General features: G+C 40.6%; 1 protein-coding gene across 4 annotated transcripts in view; it reads right to left on the reverse strand.

The window, feature by feature from the left end:
* Positions 1 to 278: 278 nt before the first annotated feature.
* UBASH3B (ubiquitin associated and SH3 domain containing B) overlaps positions 279 to 17,967 on the reverse strand; it is a 139,567-nt gene continuing 121,878 nt past the window's right edge. For 2 of the 4 annotated variants that reach the window (XM_038535857.1, XM_038535859.1), the window contains exons 9-14: positions 17,439 to 17,561; positions 15,868 to 15,960; positions 14,544 to 14,688; positions 7,684 to 7,790; positions 6,075 to 6,184; positions 279 to 4,831 (exon numbers count right to left, since the gene is read on the reverse strand). In XM_038535857.1, the coding sequence (XP_038391785.1) occupies positions 4,694 to 4,831; positions 6,075 to 6,184; positions 7,684 to 7,790; positions 14,544 to 14,688; positions 15,868 to 15,960; positions 17,439 to 17,561 (716 nt within the window). In that variant the 3' untranslated portion in view covers positions 279 to 4,693. The remainder of the gene's footprint in view (positions 4,832 to 6,074; positions 6,185 to 7,683; positions 7,791 to 14,543; positions 14,689 to 15,867; positions 15,961 to 17,438; positions 17,562 to 17,967) is intronic. The other 2 variants (XM_038535858.1, XM_038535860.1) reach the window with 2 other exon arrangements.

Genomic DNA, 17,967 nt, shown 5'->3' on the forward strand with positions numbered 1-17,967 from the left:
GGATGAAGGCTCGCACATGGGCAGTGGGAGCATTTTGGAGCTTGTTTTCTCACTCCTGGGTGAGTGTCTCCTCTCCAGCCTGGGTGACTGAGAGAGAGATGCCTCATCAGAGGGGACCAGAGACCCACAGTGCTGCAGGACCATCCTTCCATTTCCATCAGCAACAAATGCCCCTCTGGCCCTCTGAGAGAGGAATCGCACTCTTAATGGACATTTATGAAATAATAATGACCACAGTAACATCTAAAAACATGATAGGAATAGAGACCACTCAGAAGTTAAGAGGAGATTGCTCTGGATTGACTGAGGACACAGTTCCTCTTTATTAAATCATCTGTGAACCACTTAAACGGAGATGCTCATGGAATGGAATGATCTAATTACAATGGTGCTAGAGCTGTATCCAGAGGAAGAGCACACAGCCAGGAAAGCGCAAATGCCACAGGTAGTTTACAAGGAATTTGGCAATACAATTCGGTGTGGTTTTCCTTTTTTATAATTACAGACCTTTTTCTTCAAATAAATACAGCTGAATCACATAGAATAAACAAAAAAGATACAATAACCTTATAAATGAGAAAGAAACCAATAATACCTCTCAAAACAGCAGGTTGAGAATGGTCTATGCATAACCAAAATGCTTTGGGATGGTGTTCCCATCTTGAGTGGCAATCAGAGAAAGAACCAGCACACATTTCCTGTTATACATATGTATCCTGTACAGAGTCCAAGAATAGTTAAACATCTGCAAAATCCTGATTTTTGTGTGGGTAATGGCAGCTAAGTGGTACTGTGTAAAACACTCCTAAGAGCTGATTGTATATTAAGTTTGACTACTCCTCACTATAATTTTAAACTTACATACACTGAACATAATATTATACGTATTTAAAGATCAAGTTATTTCCTCTGTCTTTAGCGGCATTTTCCCCCTTCCCTTGAATTTTCATTAGAGCTGGTTACTTTCCTAGGAAAATTCATTACACTGAAGTGTTAAAGAGAAGCAAATCCAATTTGAATCCTATGTTTAAACATGAAAAGCATCTGCCGTCACTGAACAAAATATCCCCCCCCACCACCACCATTACCTTTGTAAAGTGAATATTAACCTAAGTAGATGTTAAAATGCTCTTTTCTCTGCACTCCAAGGCCAGTGTCATCCCTCCTGGCAAGGCACCCCAACCTGACTAGCGCCTCTCAGTTCTCAAATGTGCTGGGACTACAATTTAAATGCAAATGACCCCGAGCCTCATTATCTGAGGAGTTCGTACAGACACAGTAGAGTTGTGACTCTGCCTGTGAAAATTAAGGGGAGGTTCATCTGTATTCGAACACACGCATTACTCAGTGTCGATTCAAGAGAGCAATTCATCACTGCTTTCAAATTTAAACACTGGAGTTGCAGAGTGCCTAGGTTACGGAGGAATGCCTCCCTTTTTGTTACTAGGGCTGCTTTTCTAGCAAGACCATGAGATAGGAACTTCTCTTCCTGTAGATCTTCAATTAGTTCCCGATGACACTAGGTAATTCAAATAGAAGACCTCCTTTAACACGAACACAGCTAGTTGAGTGGAAAAGATACATTTATGGTAATGCTAAGCACAGTTGGATGACAGTGTATATGCATCCAAATACCACTGACAGGGAAATGACATCAGCCTAAAATGCAAGAAAATTATCCACAGTGATTTACCAAACTGACATGACTCCAGGAAGTAGTATTTTTTTTTATTTTTTATTTTTTGCAAAATCATCTTTTAAATATAAGGTTATTTTAAAATAATTCTTTGGTTAAAGTATAATTCAAATAAAAAGTAGAAACTCCTTCAAGCCTTTCACTACAGGGTGAAAAATACCCCCCTCTTTCAGCCATCAGATGGCCATTTAATCAGCCATTCAGATTCTGTGAATCTAAATGTAATGGAAAACACTGTATTCTAACTCCACACTGGGGCAAAGCAATGAGCTCCTAGCTACCGATGCAGTGATGGAGAAGAGGGCCTGGGAAAGCGAGACCCCAGCTTGTGCATTAAAATGTGCCAATTATTCTAGTCCACAAGGAATAGATGTGGCATGTTAAAATCACCAAAACCAAAGTCCTACCTATGAATAATACAGGGACATTAATGGATTGATGGGGCACACTTGTACGAGCAGCAAACTGTTTCAGAGTTTCAATCCCAGATTAAGTCCTTTACTTAATTTCATCTCCGTTTCACATAATTTTCTACATTAAAAAAAAAAATCCTCTCTGCAAGAAACATTTGGTTCTTCTTATCTTGATGTCCTTCCTTCCTTCCTTTTCTGTCTTCCCCGCCCCCAACATTTGTTCTTAATAAGCATCAGCCTCAGATCAGAAAGAACCAAGCTGAACTTCAGGTTGTGATATCAACCTAGAATTTTTGGATGAAAATGAAATCATGTAATACACTTGTGCATTCCTTTTACTACACATAGATTCAACATGATTTTCAAAGAACTCAGTTGGAGTCTTAGTTTTTTAAATAGGTATACGTGAAAAGAGAGTTTAATGTGAATTCAGATCATTCAGGCCAATTTGATAAGCAAAAGCAGAGGAATAAACCCTTTAATTCAGGGTTTTCCACCTAAATTATCCAGAAAATGATTTCAGATCTCTGCCTCCTGCTCGCATAGATGACAGCCTAAGGCTCTGACCTATTGTGCTAAGGACATGGGCCGACATCAGGGAAGGAGAGGATAACCTATCCTGAACTTTGTTCTGTTCAGGTAGAGATGCTGCCCAGAACACACTGCTACAGTTTTCAAGGAAATCAGAGGTAAGGCGTTCAAGCATTATTCTGAACATTGGAAGTCCATGAAAACTTGTGGAGAATCTAATAAACATTACAGATCTGATTAAACAGTAGATTCATTTCATTACAGATAAAAGAATGAATAGTAGTGACATTACATCAGCCTTAATGTGATTTTTCTTTTAGAATCTTTTAATGGGAATATTTCCCCCATTTTAAGGTTAAAGCATTTCTATTACTCAATAGTATCAGCACAGAGTATTTTTATACCCAGTAGCTGGATGAACGTTTGTGCAATGCTAGAATAAATCGTGCTGGTGTCTTAAAATCTAAAATTCATGATCTATTTGTCTAACTGGCCTGAAAAACCCCCAACTGTAACCCTCTTGTTAACATACATAACCAGCATCCTTTCACTTCCCCTTCTTTTTAGAGATCCTCAAATTCCAGTTTCAAATAGCATAAATCTCTTTTGATATACCAGGTTTTATATGTTTTTGGGTTTTGAAGCTTAGTCAGTGCTACCACGTATATTGATTTGTTTTACACTGTTTAAGTGTCTGGGATTTTATTTGCACATACATAGTGAACTATACCGCACCAGGCCATTGTCTGCTGCCAACAGTCAGCTAGTCACACAATTAAATACACATTGATAACTGATGTTTTAGTTTGATTGTCATTTATTTTTCTTTTAAATAAACTCCCTCTGAATTTGGGAAGCAGGTGTGCTGAGAAACCACAGGATACGGCTCTCCCACCTTTTCTTAAGTAGCCCTACCTACATATTTTAAGTTATAGAAAAACAAACAAACAAAAACGACAGCACAGACAGCAAACGTGGCTGTCATCCTTTAAATTAGTTCCCTGACTTCTTTATACATCCCTGGTATAACTGATGCATTGGTGGATGTTCTGATTGACAGGTACTCTAAGTGTACAATGACCTGACCCTTGGTATGGTTTGTAAAGATGTCCATATTGCACAGGAATGAGCTTTTTGCTGACTCAAATAATGGAGCGAACGTACATGCTTTCAAATTCCCAACATCCTTAACCAGTTACCACAGGCTAGACTCTAGGGGCAAAGACAAGCAAATCATGGTGATTTGGAAGTGCTGTAAAACACGGATAATTCCAGGTCACTTTATATTTTGCAAGTCCTTTGCTCCTGCAATTGAATACTTCACACATTTATCTTCCTCCTGAGTATCCAAAAGTGCTTCGTCTCCCCGTTTCACAGATAGAAGCAAAGGGGAAGGGTCGTAGCAAAAAGCTGTAGCCAGCTGCTCTAGAGAAAATGTGGCAGTAACGGGGTAGCTGTGGGTCCTCAAGCAGGCATCTTGAGCCAGCAGCACTGGTGTGTGGGTCATATGGAGGGTAGAGTTTGATGTGTAATCTAAGAACAACTCTCGGCAGGGGCATGTTCTCTAATAACCTTAAAAGAATTCCTCAGCTTGGCTTTGCCTAACTGGAACATGGAGATAAAAAGAAAATCCCATCAGCAAACTGGCAGCTCAGTGTCTCTCCAGCTGCATTCTGGACACACTCCCTCCTCTTGCATTCTTCCTTAGAGCAGGCTGTGCTCCCTTTGAGAGCACTCCGACTCCTTAGCCATGCACTGAAGGAAGAATACGTCCTCTGCTGTAGCAGGTGCCTTGATTTATGAAGACAATTCTCGAAAGCCTTGTTAGCTAGGTAAGCATCCAGAGACAATGAATTTTATCCCTGAATCAAGTCCTTGTCTCATTGACACAGTCTCACCATCAGAGCTTTAAAGCACGAAAGGAAATCTGCTAAATTATTCTGAGCTGTCCACTTAGAAGGTGGTGTAGACTTTGCCACGGTTACTAAACACACAGAAACACACTGCTCCCGAAGGCTTTCTAGAGCCTTTTCTTCCCGTTCACTGGTGTGGTTTATTCTTGTAGCAAGGTTTCTCTCCAGTTGAAGCCCCCAGTTGGTCCATGGGTAAGAGGAAGGATAGGTGGGTCTGTCAGCTGCCATATTCCAGTTTCTCCTAGTTCTTCACAGGAACAAAACCCCAAATATGGGATCTGAAGTCAGAGTAGTACAAAAAGGGGAAATAGAAAACAAAAACAAAAACAAAAAAAAACAGGTTTAGTGCTTTCACTTTGACCTACCCACAAAGATCTTCGGGTAGCCCTTGGGAATAAGGAAGAGTCCTAGGAATTGATAGGGGCTTCGTAGATCTGCATCTCTTCCAAAAATCGATAAAGAAAAATGAAATGGATAAAATTGACAAATTAGAGGGAAGCGTATTTATATTGCAAGGGGATTCATCAGAAAGATTCATTAAACAGCACCTCTAGTGTAAATAAGTAATTGTTTATAGCTTGCTTCTTGATAGTGTGGGAAGAGAGAGGACAATCCTATAGAAAGCTAAAATGCTCAGAGTTAATTCCTAATTGCGAATTGAGTTAAAAATGCAGCTCAGACATTTCAGAAATTCTATTTGGACAATGGGAGAGATTATTCTATTTTAAAAAATGTTTCATCCAGTTTCGTCTTTTTTTTTCCCCCTTTTTGGCATGGGTCTTGGTAACATTTGATGCTGAAGGTGTGCCCTTTCCTGAGGTCAGTAGCCTTGGCATCTCTAAACATATTTTTGTGCATGGGACTGGAGCTGCAGTTATAGACAAGACAAAAGTCTCTGCCCTCAAGCAGCTTATAGAGTAATGGGTAGGCACAGATGCATAAATAAGCTTTAAAAAACAACGAGAAGAGTATCCTAATCGCATTTGAATCAGGTTCTCTGGGGGCAGATACAGGAAGCATGTAAGTCAGCCTGGAGGGAAGTGTGTGGGAGGGCTGATGGGAAAGTCTCTTCCCACAGGCATGAAAAGGAAGAAACCAGATGTGTTGGTCAATCTCATGGGTTTTGTCTTATGGCCTTGTTCCTGGTTTGCCTTTTAGCCTGATCGTTTTAAACCACCGCCTCCTTTGGCTTACCAGCCAGGCCCTCATTTCTAGATGCTCTGTGTGGGTCCACTCAGCCCTCTTCATCTAATCCATGGCCCCTCAGGGAAATCCAGGCAATTTGCTTACAGTTCTTAGCTACTTCCTAAATTTGTGCTCTTAGAAACCAAAACTAGCTCAAACACATCTTCTTCTCTTACACAAGGCCTACTAAAGTGCCTTACACAGAGCACCACTCAGTACAGCTTGGTTGAGTGAATCAATAAATGCATCTTCTCAGCTCAGAGAAAACACATACTTCAAGCAACTGGTCTAAAATTGCTTGGCACCACGGGACTCTGAGATATAAATATGAATTACCTTTCGGACCATTTGTACAAAGTCCTTGGAGTTCTGGGGTGACAGACCTTGAAGTTGGCAGGTACACGCTTCTAGGGAAGACGCATGAGCCACAATCAGGATGTTATTTCCTGGGGGGAGAAGAGCAAGGATTGGGAAGACCTTTTTTTAAGATGCATTTATTTGTTTGAGAGAGGTAGTGGTGAGGGGCAGAGGAAGAGAATCTTCAAGCAGACTCCCCACTGATTGCAGAGCCCAACATGGGATGCTTTACCGACTACGTCACCCAGGTGCTCCTGGTAAGACCATTTCTATAAAGACGTGTGTGAACTTTGTAAACACTGGAGGCCAAATGTTCCAGAGAGGGACAAACATTCTCAAGAATGAGACAATTTGTCTAAGTAATATTTTGAAATGCTTTGTGTTGTTAAGGCAGCCTAATATCATTAAAAAAAAAACCCTTTTAATATTAAAATAATTATAGATGCGTATATAATATGTGACTATATACAATGTGTAAAATTATGTATCTGTACACAATTATAGATTTATGACCTATATATTGTGTAATTTGTATACACACATATAGATGCACATATTATGTGTGTGTGTATAGCATATAGCATATGTATAGTTTAGTATATAGTATATATACGCATATGAACATGAGGGAGGTCCCACATACCAGGCTGGATCTCTAGCCTCCTCCAGTGGGCGCACCTTGCCTAGCTATGGGACCCTAGCAAAATCAGGAAATGGGTGCTGGTGCAACCCACAGTTTATTTAGATTCCACCAGGTTCATCTAACTATTGCATGTGTAACTCTTCGTAAACACCACAATCAAGATACAACACTATTCTATGCCTACAGGGCTTCCTGCAACTTCTAGAGTTTTCAATGTTGCCACTGTAGACTGTGAGCACTTGATACCTTCTGGTGGATAGAATATGCTGATGAGTATCTTTACAGTGGGGAGAATAATGAAATGAGTGGTTCATGGATACTGAGAGGTGGGAATCAACCACGACACTGCTGACCAGGGCTATCCACTGTTAACATTTTGGTGCATAGAATTCCAGTTTTTGCTCTATGATGATAACTTAAAAAGCCATGGAAAGGTGCATATACTTTTGTAATCTCTCCTCTAAAAATTGATAATGAATAATCTTATGTATCATTAAATATTTGAGTTCAGTGTCTATCAAATTCAGTAACAGGACTTGAGTCTTCCAGAACCCTGCCCTTGGTTCATGGTAGCAGTTGACAGTGTGTTGGTGAAGGTGTGCTTGTGTGTGGGTGTCCATGCTTCTGGATCAAATCATAGGCAACCATAGTGTTATGCTAAAAAACTTCTGGAAGTTGTCATAGAGTGCAAGATAAATAGGTGTAATGCAGAGTTCGAAGTTATTTCATGTAGTAACTAGGTCTGGAATATTCCCATGGCATTTTAGGTACTTGAGAGAATATTATAAATTCAACATGAACATGTCTATAAGAAAGTTGGGAAAGACTTTTCTTTCTTACTAAGCAGGTCTGCTAAAGCAAGTTGAAATATCTTGAATAGCTTATAGACCATGATGGAGGAATGATCACATATTTAAATATAGAGTCCAAAATGATATCACCTACCTTTACTTTTACACTCACTTATTATTTCTTTTGTTACTTGGAAACTTCTACTAATGTAAGTGTCATAGGATTCTGAAACCACTAATTTGCTGACTGGAATGTGAGGTCTGTAAGAGAAAAAATGAACAAAGGAAATGAAAACATTTTGATCCCAAGACAAAGCAATTGATAGGATTCTAAATGTATATTTCAAGACCTTCCTAGAGCTTCCCATGTTTCTGTTTATCCATTTCCCTAGAAAGGATGGAGGTAGAGGAAGAGGGTTTCATTTGATGGAAGTGGGGTCGAAATGCACAGAATGTGCAGAAATAAAGGCTGTGCATGCCAGGTGTCAGAGTGACCAGTGGAAATGTGAAACATTCAGTGCCTGCACCACCTGCAGGATGACTCATAAGTAGTTTGACTACTATCACTGACCATCAGTGCAAGGGCACACAGCAAACAGGAAGCAAAGCGGAGGTTAGATCTCTTTCTCTCTGTAGATCACTGGAGATTTCCCAACCCCCTCTTTTATAGCCTTATATACAATAAACTGTAAGGATTGGTTTTATTTAAAGATTTTTTCTCCAGTTTTATTGGGATAGAATTGGCACTTAACATTGTTTAAGTTTAAGGTGTAAAGGTGTTCATTGGCTGCATCTATACGTTACAGAATGATTTCCACCAGACTGTTAGCCAACACCTCCATCGCGTCACATAATCACCATTTCCTTTTTGTGGTGAGAACATTTAAGATCGACCCTCTTGGCAACTTTCAAGTATATAATACCATATTATCAAGTGTAATCACCACACTGTGCATTAGATCCCCAGAATTTGGAACTAGAAGTTTGTATCCTTTGACCAACATCTCCCCATCTTGCCCATCCCCTGGGTCACTGGAAATCACCATTCTGCTGTTTCTCGGAGTTTGGCGTTTTAGATTTCACATATATCATGTACAGGTATCTCTTTGAGCTCCTATATTTGTTTTCTTTGACTATATACCCAGAAGTGGCATTGCTGGATCCTATGGTAGCTCTATTTTTAATTTTTAAAGGAATCTCCATATTGATTTCCATAGTGGCTGCACCAGTATACACCCTCACCAACGCTGGATAGCTCTTGTCTTTTTGATGACAGCCATTGTAACAGGTGCGAGGTCGTATCTCATTGTGGTTTTAAATTGCATTTCCCTGATGACTAGTAATGTTGACATCTTTTCTTGTACTTGTTGGCCATTTATATGTTATCTTTGGAAAAATACCCATTAAGTTCTTCTGCCTATTTTTAAATCAGATTGGTTTTTTACTATCGAGTTGTGGGAGTGCTTCATGTTTAGGTATTAACCCCTTGCCAGATATATGATTTGCAAATATGCTCTCCTGTTTTATAGGTTGCTTTTTATTTTTATTCTCTTGTTTCATTTTTGCCTTGCAGCTTTTTAGTTTGATGGAGTCTCACTTATTAATTTTGGCTGTTAGTTGGGCTTTGGTCACATCTAAAAAATTGTTGCCAAGATCAACACCCAAGGAGCTTTGTCCCTGTGTTTTTTCTGGGGGTTTTATGATTTCAGTTCTTATATTTAAGTCTTTAATCCATTTTTTAGTTAATTTTTGTGACTGGTATATCTGCATGCTATTATCCAATTTTCCTACCACCATTTATTATCCTTTCCCCACTGAGTATTCTCAGCAACCTTGTCAAATGTTAGTTGAATGTATATTTGGTGGTTTATTTTTGGGCTGTCAATTCTGTTCCATTGGTCTGTAACTATTTTTATGCTAGTACCATACTGTTTCGATTAGTATAGATTTGTAGTATAGTTTGAAGTCAGGAAGTGTGATATTTCCAGCTTTGTTGTTCTTTGCTGGGTTTACTTTGGCAATTTAAGGATCATTTATAGTGCTATACAAATTTTAGGATTGTTTTTCTATTTATATGGAAAACACCAGTGGGGGTTTGATAGGAACTGCATTTAATCTCTAGATAGTTTTGAGGTAGTATGGACACTTTAATCCATGACCATGGGATATCTTTCCATTTGTGTCTTTTTCCATTTTTTTAATCAGTCTTGTATATTTCAGTGTATAGATCTTTCACCTCTTTTGTTAATTTTATTCCTAATTATTTTATTATGTTTAATGCTATTGAGAATAGGATTGCTTTATTTCTCCTTCAGATGTGTTGTTAGATTATTTCTGTATGTTGATTTTTAATATCCTGCAACTTTACTGAGTTTGTTTAGTTCTCACAGTCCTATGGCAGAGTCTAGGATTTTCTATGTATAAAATCGTATTACCTACAAAGACATTTATACTTCTTTCTTTCCAATTTGGATGCCTTTTATTTCTTTTTCTTGCCTAATTGCTCTGGATAGCCCTCTCAGTACTTTGTTGAAGGTGAGTGGTAAGATTGGGCCTTCTTCCTGATGTTAGAGGAAATGTTTTCAATCTTTCACCACAAATTTGATGTTAGCTGTGGGCTTGTCATATATGGCCTTTATTATCTTGTGGTATATTCCTTTTATACCCAATTTGTTGAGCATTTTTATTGTTAAAATATGGGATATTCCATCAAATGATTTCTCTTCATGAGTTGAGCATATGACTTTTAACTTTCATTCTACAAATGCAGTACATCATATATTGATTTGTGTATGTTGAACCATCCTGGCATCTGAGAGATAAATCCCATTTGATCATGATGTAGGATTCTTTTAATGTGCTGTTAAATTTGGTTCACTAATATTTTGTTGACAATTCTTACATCTATATTTATTAGAAATATTGGACTGTAGTTCTCTTTGCTTACAGTATCGTTTTCTGGCTTTGCTATCAGGATAATGCTGCCCTTGTGAAAGGAGTGGGGGAATTGTAAGGATAGATTTTAAAAGCAGATAATATGTCTGTTGGATCTGTGAACTTATAGAATCTTCATCAGTCTTTACCCTTTTCTTTCTTATTTTGAACACAGACCATACACCTGGAAATAGGAAAAGCTCAGGGAACATAGAGATGAAGAGAACCCAGCTTCTGTGCTTGAAAGGAGCTCTCAGTGTGTGATTGGAGCATATAGGCTATTGATGCAAATGATAATTATGCACATCATACAAAGGAGTATAAGAGGATGATCTATTCAGGGCCCTCTCATCTTGGTGACCCTTGCATTTATTCAAAGATTTTTTTTTTTTTTTCATTTGAATGGGAGAAAGCATGCACGAACAAGAGCAGAAGGGAGGGTTAGAGAGAGAGAGAGTGAGAAGCAGACTCCCCACTGAGCAGGGAGCCCGATGCGGGGTTGGATCCCAAGACCCCGGGATCATGACCTGAGCCAAAGGCAGATGCTTAACTGACTGAGCCACCCAGGCACCCCACCCATCTCAGCCACTTCTGTCTGCTTGCATCTCCCTTTACTACTTAGAGTTACTAATCTAGGAGATGTGGATCTTGTTTTTGAGTACAACTATGTCATTTTCTGTATTTTGTCTTTCCTTGTTGATGTTTAGTGGATGGTCAATGGAGGTGGTAGTGAGTTCTCAAAGTGAATTCACGGGGCATCTTGATCACATTACTGCTGCTGCTACTACTACTACAAAGATTTACTGAGAGGTTCCCATGTGCCAGGCCCTGTGCAAAGTGCCTTACTTGCATTCTCTGAATGTAGCCCTTCTAACAACCCTTTTGCAAATGCTGTTCATGGTTGACAAACTGAGGCTCAGGAAGGCTAGAGATGATATGCCTATACTTATACCGTTAGCAACTCTTCGGCCCTGGATTTGAATCTGGGTCTAAGATCGCTACCTGGAAACCTGGAGGCATTGTGGATGGCTTTTGACAGCATGTCCCCTCAAGGATGCCATTCTGTGTACTTGGGTTTACAGTCTAGAAAAGAAGAATGGCATTCTCAAAGCCATCGTCATCCATCTGAAGGAAACCCACCCTCATCAAAATCACATCCCCTCAGCAAGCATACTTCTCCTAGGAAACAACCTTCTGAGTCTCAGAACACCCTGGCGGAGAGAGGGAGGCATGAATCACCACTTTTAGGGACATCCTTCATTGTTCTGGAGCAAACTCTTCTATCCCCACCTCTCATCTAGTTCCATTACCCCTTACATCACTTGGTCTCCCAGGAGCTCTACACGGTGACAAAAGGCGACTTTGTATGGCTCAGGGAGTCATTTCCATGGTGAGACCACATCATATTGTCTGAGATGCAGGTAGATGCTGGGGTCCAGTCTCTCTTGGTTAGCTCTTGCCTTTGGCAGTTCTTGTCTTGAAGTCCAACCTATGAAAGGTTTCCATGGTTGAACTAGTTCTGACAGTGGGAGGACAGAGTCTAGGCTTCCTAGACTCCCTAGGCTTCTTTCCAGCATGAACCATGTTTCTAGCCATAGCTGTAGGACTCATGTACTGTACTCAGAGTCAGGTAGGCCTCCAACCACCAACTAGACCTGGAATCCAGAGCACTGGGTGCTCAGATCGCATTCCTGGAATAGTATCCTCCCTAGGTACATGCTCTACTCCCTATTCTTCTTTGATCTAAGCTATAGTGCAGGCTTCTGCCTTGAGACCTACACCAAAGTATGATTCGTTGCCCCTCTGACATTCTGGACTCATGCCCCATCTGCATGCCATTCCCCTATCACCCTTAGAGCTTGTTCTGAAGCCCTATCCAGCTGGTGTATGTTTTATTTTTTTCTATCTTAATCCTTCTGGCCCAGCTCCCAAAGACTGGGACTGCTTTTTACACCCAGCCCCCAGGCTGGGTCTTGGTGCCTGTGGATGACGCTTGGGTATTAGTCACCAGGCTCATTTTCCTTAACCGGCTTCCATCCCACCTCCTTCTTGTTCCAAGGTCACAGGGCTCTTCAAGCGGTGCTTGCTTGACTTCTAATACTGCCAGTCCTTGTCCCTCTGCTCACCATATTTATTCAATCACTTGGGCATCACTACTTGCTTCAAAAGGTCTGCTCATTTGGCATAATTAATTTCAGAGGGGCTGTGCCTCTCACGTGCTTTATTGTCGATGTTCACAATTGATTTATAGAATTAGGCTTTATCCTTTTCTCCTCCTCGGGTGCAAAGTGGTTGAAATGAATTTTGATTTTCTGTAGAAGAAAATCTGGAATAAGAACCATGTCCTGGCCCTCGAGTTCCTGATGTTCATTCTTCTGCTTGTATGACCGTTGGTGCGTGTGTCTGCATATGCATTGAAAGGCCCAGACAGAATGATTCTAGATAATCTTGTAAATGAGCTTGGGAAGACTTGCAGGATGCAAACTGAAGACGTGGTTGGCCCAGGTTGGCTGGGAGGGGCTGAGTGGCGAGTGAGGAAAGTCATTTTGCCAATGTTGGCAATAACTCATCGTCTTTCCAGTCCAGAGGAATGAGAGCTGTTGGCATGGGGACAATTTATTGCCATTTTCCCCAAAGGGCAGAAAAAACAATTGCCATCGGGTAGATCGGGCAAAATGTGAAGTATGGTTGAGCCTTGAGCAACATGGGTTTGAACTGTGTGGGCCCATTTATATGTGGAATTAAAAAATAAATAAATATAGTACTGTAAGTTTATTTTATGGTTTTCTTAACATTTTCTTTTGTCTAGCTTACTTTATTGTAAGACTACAGTAGAATACATAAAACATACAAAATACGTATTAATTGACTATTCATTGGTAATAATTCTGGTCAACAGTAGGCAATTAGTAGTTGAGGTTTTGGGAAATATAAAGTTATATGTGAATTTGACTGTGTGTGGGTCAGCACCCTTTATCCCCTGAGTTGTTCAAGGGTCAACTGAATTATTAGTAGGGGATCTGATTGATTGGTTTGATTTTATTTTTGAAGAATGCTAATTCCTTTAAGCAAGTAGCACACATTTGGATATGGAGTTATCCGAAGTTTTATTTATAGAAGAGGAAAAGGAATATGGAAGAAAGATATTTTCTCCTATCTTGGCCAGAAGCTCACATTCCTTCATTTATGGTTTGGGTAGGTATTTGAAATGAAAGGTCACAGGATATCATAAAGAGGAAATTGCTGTTTATATTGGTCACTTGGTTCATATTCTGCCTTGAGAAATATGAACTTAATTCCCCGCTATAATGGGCATGAATATCCCTTCTCAGGGACATTTTATAAACACCTGAGTGGAGTCTTGATAGGTTAAGAATTAACCAATAATAATATAGTTACGTTAATTGCTTACATGTGGATTATTCATTTACAGTCTGTCTACAAACACTTCCTTTTACTCCCAGTACAGTCTAGTCTAATGGAAAAAGCAAAGGACTAGGGATGTGGAGACAGTAAAGCAGATTACAGAGTGCAACCTGACATGCAGAAAATGATCAATAGGGGTTAGTGGTTGTTGCCATCATTGTTTTGTGTGGTCACTAAATGTATGACTTTAATATACGAGAGAGTACAAGTGGCTTTCCCAAAGTGGCTTGCCTATATTCTGGGGTTACAGCCAATAACAAATGAAGATAAAGATAATTAAAAATGCTTTGAAAAATGACAGTCCAAGGCAAGGCCTTGTCATTTCCCTTATTCCCCAACAAGCTTCTGGAACAGCACTATCCTTAGCTGGTACATAATCCTGGAATGCAAAGTGGTTTTATCATTCACTGAAAGAGATATAATAAAGTCAAGAAAGCCCAATGTGTGTGCAGGGAGATATAACCCACACTCACACTAAATACAAGGGAATGCTGGCTTTCTCCGGTTGTGGTTTTTCAGATCATAACTTGACGCCCACCAATATGGACAACTGCCCATGGCCTAGGTCTGGTCCTTCATCTCCTTAGTCAGCCTGACCTGGTGTAGAAAAGTACTTCCACATTGACTCTGGGAGACAGCAGCTCAGACGGTTACCTGTAGGTTGTATCAACACTCAGGTTGGCGGCAGCTAACTCTGATGGAGGTATCCACGCAGGTAATGTGTTCCCAGCAACCCATTTTGTCCACTCAAATAAGCCAGGCTCGACACGGATCTTCAAGTGATTTTCTTGTTGTAAACCTTAGAGGTAAAATAAAACAAAGATGAAGGAATGGGCACTGTGTTTCAGAGGCCAAACTGTTATAAAAATTCTATTCTCTTTTCTACCAGTCGCTATAGATGGTTAAAGGAAAGTGGAAGAATGTGGGTTTGGTCAAGGGGTTTTAATTTCCGTGTGTGACAAACATACAAGTTTAATACTCTGGCCACACCAACAGGATGTATGCTGGCTCTAAGTGGTCTCTGACTTTGAGAAAAAACCACAAGTCATTACCCATATAATGTATACACTTCTGTGACTGCTAGATTTTCTTTTTCTAAGGTTAAGTCCCAAGACTGCCTCACCAAGAGACTTCAGAAATTCTCTCAGCATCCACTACTCCAGAATAGCTTATACTGTTTTTGAGTTATCACGTAAATTATTCATTTTCTCCAGCAGAAAATCCAATTTTGAATATTTGCAAGTGCCAGTGCACAAGTCTGGTGTTTTATGGAAGTGTAATCACACTCGACTAGTCCCTGTTTGGCTTTCTTTATATTGCTTTAGCCCAGTTTTTTAATACATAAATGCATTCTGGTTTACTTAAGAAATAGAAGCCTCCAAGGTAGTATAAATTCTTCATTGGCTTGGCTATTTCTGGCTCATTCATTTGTTTTGTACAAGCGAACAGTTCTACTCTGTTTCTATTAGTTTTCCTTCCTGTGAAATGAGGATGGAGATCCCTATAGGGTGAAAGTTGAGGATCTTTATAGCAACGGTGCTTTTAAAGTCATCCAATTAACTAAAGAAACAGGGATGATTAAGATTTGTAGATACTTAGGAGCACCGTTGCTACTGTAAACAAGAAGCAAACAGAGCAGAGTGGGAGGAAATGATTTCACTGTTTCACTGCAAAAAAAGGATCACACTCTGTAGGCTCCAAATTATTGCCAGACAACGATATTTCACAAGCTTACCATTCATCCAAGAGGGCTTTACATTTTCAAGAGAAAAATTCTCTCTCTACCTCCTTTTGTCTCATTTATGCCACCAGAGTATGATTTGGGGACTCTTGCACAGACGCCTTCCAAAAGAATCATTGCTAAAAATTCCAAATGTGAAGCTTTCAATTGGTGCATGTTCCCCAAGTCTAGGATAATCTAGGCGTAGTGCTGTCTAGAGGCAGAAGGATAGTCCCGTGGGCCTTTATCAAGTCTAACCTTTCAAGATGTTGTATGCGGTCTGAACGCAGCGCAGCGATGGGGAGCAGTAGACATGGTCAATAATAGTGTTGCTCTCCAATAAGGCTTCCCCTGCAAAGGAAGGCAGAGGAGAATCAGCTTGCTGGATTTATGCAGCCTCTGCTGGAGCTTAACGTGGGAGCGGGTGGCAGGCAGACCCTGCACACCTCTTTTTTTCAATGGAGGCTCACAGACTCCAACAGTTTGAGCCTTGTTTCCAGCCCATCCCCTCATCAGCATTTCTGTGAAAGAGTCCAAAGGGAAGACCCCTCTTGTCTTTTTCTTTCCTTCTCTCTGAAGCTAACAAGCAGGAAAATATCCATCTAGGAGAGATCCAGAAACATGAGAATGCTCTGATTTCACACTTGTGATATAAACGAGATGGTTCATATTGTGACAGTTAGATCTTGTTTTACTTTTATCCTGCGCTAAACAAGATCTCAACCTGTCATCTTCTTAGATAACAGAGGTAAATCCCAACACCCGATACTTCAACACTTTCTTCACGGAACATGCTTCTTTTCTCTACTGGATAACCATGCGGGGCAAGGTCTTCTGTGAACTTGTTCTTTATCCAGCTCACCAGCCTTATCTCGTGTGGCTCACAAGCCATGGTCTAGAAGGAAAGAGCTTTTCTCTAACTACTTTCGATGTTACTTCCCACGTCTATGACTTTTTATGGTTCTCCCCACCAGACACACACTTCCCACCCTGCTGCTCCTTCTCTGTCCAGGTGACTTCTCTTCCCCTCTTCTGTGTGTGTGTGTGTTTTATGTTCCCATAATACTCTGCACACAGTTCTATTCAAGATGTATGATATTTATTCACTTTTAAGCTGTTTCTCTGAGGGTAGGGGCTCTCACTTGGATCCCCAACACCTAGCATGGGACCTTGCACAAAGTAAACGATCAGTGAATGTGTTAGAGGATTGAACAGGACAGGGCTGCTGTCTCCACCTGGTATGTATGGAATAGACCTGCAAGAACTGACCATTTTCTTTCTTTTCCTCATCTTTTGAAGATTTTATTTATTCATTTGAGAGACAGAGAGTGAGCAAGCAAGCATGGGGAAGGGCAGAGGCAGAAGGAGAAGCAGACTCTCCCCTCTGAGCAGGGAGCCTAATGCAGAGCTCAATTCCAGGACCCTGTGATCATGACCTGAGCCGAAGACAGACACCCAACCAACTGGGCCACCCAGGCACCCCAGAACTGACTATTTTCAAAGGATCAATTGGCTTCCCTACATCTAGCCGTTCCAGGCTTCTCTCCTCTCCTCCTCACCCCTGCACTAGAAGCTGACCTTGCCCCATCACTGGGCCATACAGCCCTCAAGGGATCATACCTCATTCACTGTGGTAAACTAGCCCAGTGCCAAGCACAGTGTTCGGAACTTCATGGTTGTGTAATAAATAAATCGCTTTTGAATCGGGGAAATAAACTACTTGTAGGAAACTTGTAGAGAGCTGTAGAAAGTGTCCTGGCATACCCACTGGAACCAGTCTTTTGTAGACGTAGCCAGGAAAGGCTGTGCAATCACTCCAGGACACTTACCCACCAGTCTTGCTTGCATACATCCAAACACGGTGATCGGAGCATCTTTCTCATAATCCCGGAAACCACCACTCCGCTGAGGTAAGCTATGAGGCATGTTCAGGTTGGTGCGTATGTAGCGGCCTGGAAAAAAAAAAAAAAAAGTAAAAGGATGACTTTGTTTTCCTTAGGACTTCTGTTGTTGATCCTGATGGCCCTCCGTTTTCCATTCCTTTTTGGCCAAAGAAAGGGAACTGAACTTTTCTAGAAAATATTGAAGCTGACACGTTTCCTTTGGTAGAGTCTGGGAATCCACTCCTGCATTCTGGTTGACAAAAGTGATAAGAGATAGTTTTTAGGTGAAAGTAACAACCACACATCCTAAAGCAGGAAGATTCTGAGAGATGAAAACCTCCCAGTCTTAAGACATGCCACTCAAATGAAATTGGAACCAAAATTATCCAGGGTGACTTAATGGAGGAAATTCTGGCCACAGAATCAGGACACCTGTCTAGGCCTCTGCCAAATGACCATGGGCAAGACATTTGCC

The sequence above is a fragment of the Canis lupus genome, chromosome 5 (genome assembly GCF_011100685.1).
Source record: "Canis lupus familiaris isolate Mischka breed German Shepherd chromosome 5, alternate assembly UU_Cfam_GSD_1.0, whole genome shotgun sequence".
NCBI lineage: Eukaryota > Metazoa > Chordata > Mammalia > Carnivora > Canidae > Canis > Canis lupus.